General features: G+C 43.7%; 1 protein-coding gene across 4 annotated transcripts in view; it reads right to left on the reverse strand.

The window, feature by feature from the left end:
* Positions 1 to 10337, reverse strand: part of ITPR2 (inositol 1,4,5-trisphosphate receptor type 2) — a 533709-nt gene that overhangs the window by 306483 nt on the left and 216889 nt on the right. For all 4 annotated transcript variants that reach the window (XM_019515702.1, XM_019515703.1, XM_019515701.1 and 1 more), the window contains one exon: positions 423 to 616. In XM_019515702.1, coding sequence (XP_019371247.1) covers positions 423 to 616 — 194 coding nt within the window. The remainder of the gene's footprint in view (positions 1 to 422; positions 617 to 10337) is intronic.

Consider the following 10337-nt stretch of genomic DNA (forward strand, 5'->3'; position numbering starts at 1 on the left):
CCCCCAGCTCCATCTGGGTAAACCCCAGCCCACAATTCCTTCCCCCTCCCTTCCTGCAGACAACACCAGAGCTGGTGGGGAAGGGGGCAGGGCTAAGTGAGATTGGCTGCAGGCAGACTCTTCCACTGGATCAGTTCCAAAGTGCAGCTCAATTCCTGACCCCTCCCCTCCCAAGCCACAGGTCTGTTGGGCCGGGGGAGGTTGCTCTAACTCATGGCACTTTCTGTGAAGCACCACGAGTTAGAGCAGGGAGTTGCACATGTCAGGGCCCTTAAGAAACACCCTTCCTCACACCCAAGTCCTACTTTACAGTAATGTGTCCTCAACATGAATAAGGTTGGGTGGCAGAATTTGGCTTAAATTAAAAGGTAAAGATAGAAAAAATAACTGGCCACTACATAATTTTCAATCATGTTTTTTACCTGTAGAATCTCAATGATTTTTAATTTGGTGTCCATCACAATCACATCTTCACTTTCCGTGGTACTGGCTTGCTTGCTTGGGTGGATGCTTGGTGGCACATCAGGAGTGCTGATAGGAAAGATAGATCCTCTGCTCAGCACCATTTGTGTCATCATCTCTCCCACACCATGGATAGTCCTCATAACGTTGTTTCCTATGCAGGCAAAAAAAAAATTTTTTAAATCACATAATCAGTGACAATCGCTGTCAAACTAGAAACAAAAACAATTTGTGCAATCAAAAGCCTTGACAATATCAGCACATTTACTAAGGACTGAGTTCCCTCTTTGCAGGTGAAACCCCATCACAGGGAAGGAGTTAAGCCAAAATGTCCATCAGTTTTGCAACCAGAGAAACTTCCACAAGGGGATTCACTCACTTACAAGGCCAAAGGATGAGATAGGAAGCACATCATTCCAAATACCCCCACGAATGAGTTTATAAGCCTTTTTGCAGAGAAAAGTTCCAGAGAAAAGTGAACTGTTCAGCTGCCATGCAAATTTCCACTGATGGCTCCCCTCCTAAAGATTGCTTCAAGGGCTGCCTGCTATACTGATGATTCTAGTTATGTAGAACTTACTGCAACCACCAAGTTATTTTAAATAAGACAGTCAGACCCTCAGAAAGAAAGGACTTTTCTTCTCTGAAGATATGATCTGGACTTCAAACAACAACCTAGGGATGGAAAAATCTCTGTATGCTGTACCCTGTTACCAACCCCATTAGCTATTCAGTCACTTAATCAACTGGCAGACTGTTTTTAAACCTTTGGTGTACCTGCTATTTGAAGAAGAATGTATTGCATTAGAAAGCTTGTCTAAGTCCATCCTAATCATGCAGTTGGTCCAATAAAAGATATCACCCACAAAAATCTTTGCCTCGTATTCCCTGAGCCATCATGGTTATATCATTCCAGCACTCCCCAAATATGAAGGATATCCAAATTTACCACTTACAATGGAAAATCCACAACCTAGGTGGAATGTTTAATTTTTACTGTGCATGCTTTTCCCTCAAACCTGAAGAATGCACTGTATTCAAAAGCTTGTCTAAGTCTCTCCCAACCATACAGTTGGTCTACTAAACCCCACAATACCCTTTGTCTCTCATACCAATCATTTAGTTATTGTGTACATTTATAGCTATATGTGTATTTTTTTAACTGTTCGGTAGAGATAAAAAATAATGACTTGGCTTATACCTCAGGCTTTCTGTATAAATGAAAATGCATTGTGAACTTCACAGAACATAACCTTTGGTGGAAATATTGATTTTGGGTTATTTGAAACACGCCCATACACAACACTGAGATGGTATACACATTCAAAGAAATTGGGCAGTCTACAAGATTAACCAAATATTTGAACCATGACAGCTTCCACCTTGTAACAAACTAAGACTCTGCTTCCATTTTTTCATCATTCCCATATCAGAAAAATCCTAGGAAAAGGACAGGTCTTAGGGCCAGACCTGAAAGGTAAAATACATCTGGAGATACAGCTCCTTCTATCAGCAACTTCTGGAAAGAAATTCATTATTTTCCTTAGTTCAATGTAGCCCTCAAGACCCAACAAACACTTGCTGAAGTCAATTCTATTGGCTCAGCTGGGACTGGATCAGACCCTGCCGTTTGTTCATACAGACTGTGCTGTGTCTTCTCTACCCTAAATTTTGACATGAACAAAAGCTCTGTAAATGAATGCTAGGATTCACCTTGGACAGGAAGGAAGAGCAGGAGGAGCCTGAAGAGAAATATGGACCCAAAGGTTCTTGCTTTAGGAAAAGGCATAATGGTTCTAACCAGGTTGAACTGGTCTCTAAGCAACTCACAGAAATAAACTACTGGAGCAAGAAAATGGAATGATGGAAAGACCCTTACTTCAGAGAAGAAATAAGAGAAACCAAGAATCCCCACAGTACACAAAAGAACTGAAAATATATCATTCTCCACGGGAAGGTTTAGGGAGTTCTTGAATGTCTTATGTATACTTTAATCACCTTGCAACTGCCAACTTCTACACACTGCAGTGACCTTCTTCCTGTATAATTTGCTATAAAAGGCCACAATGATATTTTAGCTTGCTAACAATACCCTCCCCTTGTGCTCTTCCCTCTACAATTCACAGAGCTTAACTACTGTATGCAAGAAGAGAAAAAGCCGTTAACGCAGACTTACAAAGACAGACACACAAAGAATTTGTTTTTTCAAAGGGAACGCAAGAGATTAGTGTCATGTTTAACGTCCTGCTCAACATTCAGTGCGCAATCAGCCTGAACTGGCCTTTCGAAAATAATACTTTGAATCTACACAAAAGGGAAAAAATATTTTTGACTTTGAATGATGTTAGGGGGAAAAAAGCTTGAGGTCAAACTAAGTGCTAAGTGCTAATGTCAGGTTGATACCCAGACTGATTCTCTTAACTGTCTACATGTACATATGCACAAAGTGGTCAAAATCAGACCAAATATTCTTCTAAGATGTGCTGCTGAGAATTGCAAACCCAACAAAGTCTTTCTTTAAACTGCACAAAACATGTCAGAATATGCCAAGCTGCCTACACAATGTTTCTCTGCATGGTTTCTAATGCAGTTATACCAGTGTAAAATTGGTTTCTAACATGGAGAATTAGCCCCCTTGACCTTTAGACTTGCTTCTGTTAAACTGTGTCTACAGCGTGTTTACTGTCAACCTGTGAAATGGACCATCTCATTCATACCATCTTGTTCTTTAAGCTGCATGGAGGTGGCAGACAGACAAACAGCAGTATTGTAAGGCCCTAACACACTCTATAGGTCACACTTCAAAGCCCACAAGCTGTGAAGCCCCTTCCTGACATACCACAGCATTTCCTGAACACTGTAGATGGAGATTCAATGTTCTCCAGTACCAACAGAGATTTCATAATTCCATTCTCCAGGAAGTCATGGGGTTGTATTTGGTAACTTCACTGGTATTCGGAAAGTTCACAAATTCTATATAAAAATAACTGAATCAATAGTATCATGCCACGGTACAACTGGTATAACAAAGTAGACACTAAGACGCACAACTTTAGGGAAGGACAAGACACTGGTCTTCTTCTACATCAGGCCCAGTTTCTCTCTAATACGGCAAATCATGAGGGGTATTTTTCAATGATTTCAAAAGGAGGTGGAAGTGCCCAACACCTCATTCAGAACTGAGGCCATTTTAGGTAAATAGTTGTCATACAAGTTTGCAATTTCTGTTTGGAAACTCCCTGTAAATAATGGTCATGCCAACTCCTCTGTGAAAAATACTGCTGCAATAGGGAAGTCCTAGGCACTGTGCACTAGAGAACTAAACTTGTGTTTTTCCATAAATCCTGCTCAATGGCAGCCCATAGTTGTGCTGGTTCAGGACCAGATAAAGAATCAGATTGTTACCCATTCACAGTATGAGTCCTGGTTCCTCTTTTGGATGAGATGGAGTAATTTCCCCAACAACAGTTTTGATCAGGGGTGCTCAACTCCCAGCCTGCAGGCATGTTATCTACCTCGTGGGTCAACCCACAGATCCAGAAAATTGGCAGCAGGGTGGCAGTGTTAATTGCCACTCCCCAGTGGCCAAATTTCTGGACCTCTGAAAAGCTCTGTAGGGTAAGTAACATGACTCTGCAGAAGGAGTCAGGCTGATGAATGGCCACATCTGGACATGTGGGATCAGCCTAGCCAGCAGCATGTAGCAGGATCCAGGTATGCTGGATTGGGCCAATGTGCAGGGTTGCTTCACAGCCAGATCTCACCTGCAGATTAATGCCATATGCTGACCCCACACTAGACCTAGCCTGTAAACCAGCTCTGCTCCACTCATCCAGCTGCAGGGATAGATAGGTTGAGCACCACTAGTTTACATGGTTATAATGAGGACTAAGAACCAAGGCTATGCCCAGTCCCCAGGGTTATGCTGGTGGTGTGAAGAGAGATGGTCCAGTAAAAGGAGACTAGATTGGAATATGAAACACCCAACACCAGTTCTTGCAACCTTTCTGTGAGCCTTACTACGTGACCAAAGGCCAGTGGTTCTCAAACAGGGTGCCACAACATGCTGGGGTACCATGAGATCTTTTCCAAGGGTGTCACAGGATGTCACAAAAGGTTAGTACTGTTAAGTGTGAAAACATGATACACAAGATACACCCTGAGTTTTCAAACAGGAATTCATGGCGTTAAAAACATTCTGACCTGTTGTACGTTTTCTGACTTCTATGCAACAGAAGAATTGCTGAATTATTTTCCTGTAGTCAAAATTAGAGGGGGAAAAAAAAAAGCTAGCATTTTCCAAAGGTTGCCTCAGGTCTATCCAAGGGTGTCTCGAGTCTAAAAAGGTTGTAAACCACTACCATAAGCAAACCAATCTCTCTATGCCTCAATGCCACACTTGTGAAATGAGGACCACAGCGCTTCCCGGACTAACAGAAGTATTGCAAGTCCTAGAACAGGGGTAGGCAACATTTTTTGGCCAGAGTGCCGAAAAACACCACATGCCTACCTTGGAAGGTGCCGGAATGCCGGTATGCCAGAAAAACAAAATGATGGCAGGGGGTACATGGCAGGAAGCCCTGCTTGTGCCCCTTGCCCCCTACCCAAAGCCCCTGCCCCCCAGCCCTGCTGCCCTGTGCCCCCCAGCCCAGACTCTGTGGCTGTCAGCAGCCACCCCAGCTCTGGGTAGCTGCTGGGCCCCAGGCTGCTCCCAGAAGCGCTTGCAGCGTTCCAGCTGCCTGCTGGGAGCAGCCTGGGCTCCCGGCTAGCAGCAGCTACCCAGAGCCGGGGCCAGCTGCAGCTGGGAGGCTCCCCTACATGTCAGGAATTTTGTACACATCTAAATTTCACCCTTCCCCCATCATTATTTGTCTCCCTTCTCTCTAGGAAAGAAGTTACTCAGTGTGTTAACATGTTAAACTCCACTGGGAGAATGGACAGAAATGAGGTGGGGTAGACTGCTCTGCTAAAGGCAGTAATAATGTGTGCCATCAAGCAGTTCTTTCCAGACAACTGCAAACATGTGTAAAAACATGGCTGTGCTAAACAGAAGAAAGGGAAACAATACAACTCTTATTTTCCCAGTTTTAGTTCCCCCCCCAACACTGGTGCCAAGTATATTCCCTGAAATTCTGGAGCTGATGAGATGCTGTATTCAAAAGTCATCTGGTGTAGACATGGAGGCAAGCAAACAGAGGAACACCATTTACTTGAGAGTAGGGCCTCTCAAGCTTGGCCAGTGAAAGACTGAAATCTATGTAGGCATTGGTACTCATTTAAAGAAGTTACAGATTGACAGGTACTAAAATGAGAGGAAAAGAATGCTTGTTGTGTTTTAGAGAGAGAACTGTGCATTCTCCTTTTCATTACATTTCATTATAGTGATCACAACTTCCTAATGAATATCAGTTTCTGTCACAAAACTGTGGCACACAATCTCATACAATTTAGTATGATTGACAACACTCCAGCCTTTCTGGGAAGAGAGAGATTTCAGGGGAGTGAATTATTTAAAAAACAAACAAACAAACAAACAAACCATACAATCAACACGGGGGATAACATGTCACCTCATTTTCTATGCAAAACAACTTTCTGATAAGTCATTTACTGGTTTGAAAAATGGTACGGGCAAAATAAAAGTAAAAAAGAAAAACCTGCTGTGTAACATGGCATGGATATTAATTGGCATGGTATATACTGGGAGGAATACTACCAACCAAAGGAACTGGTAAGACATGTATTACCATAAAACTTTTCCTAAGTAAAAGCTATTTGGTGGCTTCAGTCCTGTTCTCAGTGGACAAGTATCCATAACAGAATAAGCAGGACCACCAGAATAAGCAGCACCACTCCTAGGTACCCTTGTTGGCAGTCTCAGTGACGAAGCCAAGGACTGATATGGAGTGTGAAGTACACCAGGGAGGATATAGAGGTGGCACAGGTCAGCATGAAGAAGCTCACAAACAGTGCAGGTGCCCATGTTGTACCCAGCTGAGGTAAATCATGAAGTGTGTCCAGAGTCAGCTGACATCCATCAACTAACCCCTACCTACCTATCCTTTAGGAACAGATTGTTATGTCTTTCTTGGACAGAAAAAAAACCTCATTCTATAAGTAGTCCCATGGATAGCAATGGACTGAAATGGTATGAGGTAACATTCAATATAAGGAATCATCATCTGGTTCCTATCGTACTTTAAAAGTAGTAAAATAACACTACTGAGGATCATGTTAATCCAGACAATCTTTCTATGTACATCTTATGAACCCTGGGATACTTGAGACTCTTTGCATGCCTGCATCAGACTGAAAATACCACTTTAAAGATGGGAGGTTCTTTTTCTCTCTGGAACTTTTTGCCTCTATATTGAGGTAAGACCCACACAAGGTTTACAAGACAAAGGCTTGCACCTAAGTACAGTGATAACAATAAGGTTCATTAAACTTTGATGATCAACCATTCAAATTGAGCAACCTTGGACAAAGGGATGGCAATTTACCAGAGCAAACCAGATTTTCAGATTAACTGGTGGGACACTGACCATGACAGGGGAGGTCATGTAGGGTCACCTTAAAAGGTGAATGGTCCTCTCTCTGCCACCATAAAGAAAAGGGGACACCACAAGGGGCTAAAAATAGACTCCATGATTCAGGAAGCCATGTACAGTCCTGAATATCTTAATGAATTCTGATCCTGCCTCAGAGAAAGTTCAAGAGTTGTGAGGTAACTGAAGCAGGGAATGCACTCAGGTGTTTTACTGATTTAAGATCCATTTCTTCTACTAACTAAAGAAAAATGTAATTAGCTTTACAACCTTTGCAAAGTCTGTGTCACAATTAAAGCAAACAACACATAACCTTGGAGAGAGAAAGCCATGCCTGCCAGGTTGGAGCTCCAGGAAATGGCATTTCTAAGTATCAGTGATGCCCATGGAGAATTAGTATGGGTCCCAAGGGCTACGGGTAACTGAATTGCAAGACCCCATTTCTGTAAAAGGACAAAAAACAGAGACCCTGTACACAAGAATGGTCCCGGGGAGGCCAAGAAAAGACCTAGTACTGAAGCCTATCCAGAACAAGAGAAGTTAAAGAGAAAGTGGGTTGTAGGGGATAGGAACCAAAATGCAGCAATTGCTAAGCATCCAGTGACAAAGATACTTTAAAAAGTTGTAGCCTCATAATATGTGTTGGCAAAATACATTTGTATTTTGACAAACACATGATTCACTGTAAAATATCAAACCAGGTTGTTTAATGTTTAATCCCACTACTTACTTACATCTCTTCCTGTTTCTACTCATAATGAGACCAATTTTGTCTCCTTTGGCACTGACAGGCAAACTTCCTCTGACTTTTATAAATGTAAACTTGGACTCACAGGGCTAGATTTTCAAAAGTGCTGAGGCACTCACAGTTGGAATGAGGCTTTCAAGAGTGATCAGTTCTCTCACAGGTGTTTAAAAAGTGGGCATATTTTCCTAGGATTTCAAAACAAGAAATTCCCATTAAAAACAGGAGTTCCTAGATGTTTAACATTTATGGAAATTGTCCTGGTGCCTAAATAGGAGCTGCTGGAACTTTAGAAATCTGGTATTTAATGACTGGATGAAGACAAACACACTTGGGTTCATTGTTCCAACAACTGCTCATTAACCTGTCAGTAACAGATGGACACACTGTTCAGTCATGTTGATAAAAAGATTTTTGCAAACATGAGACATTTCTCACATATAGATAAGCAAAACACAAAAAAAAGATAAATAATCTAGCCAAGAACACAGGGTTCTCTTTGTAGAAGGGGGTTTCCTGTGTAAAACAATCTGACAGGGTTTTGGTATCATTTAGGAAACTTGCATCCAGATAATTGCTAATTTCCTTATTTTCACCAGGAGCACAACAAAGTGAGAGACAAAAAACCTCCACAAAAAGTAAGTGGCAGCTGAGGAATGGCTTTGCCTCACAGGAGGGCCTGATCCAGTAGAACCCTGTGTAAGCACGCAGAGGCATAATAGGACATCTCAACAGCACTGGTGGCAGCAACATGACCAGCCACCAACAGTGGCAGTGGCTATTTTGGTGTGCCCACCCTCAACCTTGCAAAGGCTACTGCCCTGCTCACCACCCCTCTTCAATTATGCTACTGCAAGCAGGTAACTTCCAGCTGAAGCAGGAGCCTTCACTCCCCATGCCCTTGCTTTTGTGGTTCCAAGCCAGACCCTTAATATTGCTTCAGTATAAGCTTGTTTAAATTTTACTTGTACAGAATGACCTCAGACCATGAGTTGCCGCATGGAGGGGGAGCCAAGGCGAGACAGCCATGAGCCAGGCAGCAGGCCCAGTGCGCTGGCTAGCAGAAGCCTAGGGCACTGGTTGTTTCTGCTATGGGCAGGACCTAGAGCAGCCATAATGCATGGAGGTAAAATGGCCAATGAGAGAGCTGCCAGATGCCGCCCCTGTGCTACACACAGCACTCCCGGGCAGAGAAGTGGCTGGCCAGGGAACAATGAGCAGGGCTGGCTTCTGAAGAGGGCTATTGGCTGCTGGCAGCTGTAGCCGGAGCCTGGAGCTCCCCCCCGGTGGTAGCAGAGACCCATTGCAGGGCTGCAGAAAGTTTGGTGCTAAAAGCAGCAAATCTCCTCCCTAGTGTCTGCATGTGTAAACACCTGCCTGGGACTATTTAATCCAGAAGTTTACTCCCAGGTAAACTGAGCCTGGATCAAATGCATGTGTAGACACACCCAGTGAGTAATTCCACAGGTTGCTTGAGGAGTAATTCACTATTCAGCCTGAGGTGAAGTATCAGAATCAAGCTTTCTGTTGGTATGCAACAATTCCTAAAGGTGGATTGAAATATGAGTCAGTTTTTGGGTGTCCAGTTACCGTACTTCAAAAGTGCTAGAATTAAAAGCTTGTAGAATTCAGGCCCTGCAACTTGTGCCCAACAATTAAGGAACCCCAAATTATTAGTCACTGCTGAAAATCTGAGGCACAGATTTTGTGATGCAAGACAATGCCCCAGAGGCATAGCCAGGCAACTCCACACCCAAGGCAGCCATGTGATGCTCAAGGCAGTGCTGACTGCTATGGTGCTGATCACAGCAGCATGATCAGTTCCCATTGTGGGCATGGCTATTTCTGTACCCCCTCACAAAGGTGGCACCCAAAGCTGCTGCTCCAGTCATCCCCTGCCCCCTGTCCCTCAGTTACACTACTGCAATTCCCACCTGTAACAGAACCAAAAATCACCAATTTATTTCAAACAAGCCCTAAAACAGGCATCAGTTGGGAGAAATTTAACCTCAAATGAGGGAAACGTACAATAAGCCCATGATTAAAATTACCATATAGAGATCCAAACCCAGGTAGAAATCCAATTGCCCCACCCTAGCAGGTCAGTCTGTGGGGGAGGAAAGATGCAGGGGCTAGATTGAGGCCCCCACATTGAAGGACAGTGTTGCAGAGGCAGGAGCAGGGCTAAGTTGAGCAGGGCGCTGGCCAAGTGGGACTTTCCTGCTGGGGAGACGTGCCCCCAAATAATTTTTTCTCTCTCTGCCTATCTGGCCCCCCACTTTCCCTCCCCACAGACTTACCTGCTGGGCTGAGGATGGGGGGTTGTGGCAGTGGCATATGGTAGATCTTGGGTTGCTTTTAAATGCCAAAGGTGATCCCCTATTTAAAAAGGTTGGATACCACTGCTGTACACTCAAAGGCAATACCTGTGTGCAAGGCAATTTGTGATGAGAACACACACACGCTGCATAGGTCATTGAGAGGGGCAGTCATGACTAGAACTCCAGCACCTGTGGAGATGTGAGGTCCCACAGGTACAAAGGGGGAGTAGAACTTTCCTTCCCCTGAGCAGAGAGGATGAG

The sequence above is a fragment of the Gavialis gangeticus genome, unplaced genomic scaffold (assembly GCF_001723915.1).
Source record: "Gavialis gangeticus isolate Ggan-Ray unplaced genomic scaffold, GavGan_comp1, whole genome shotgun sequence".
Classification (NCBI taxonomy): Eukaryota; Metazoa; Chordata; order Crocodylia; family Gavialidae; genus Gavialis; species Gavialis gangeticus.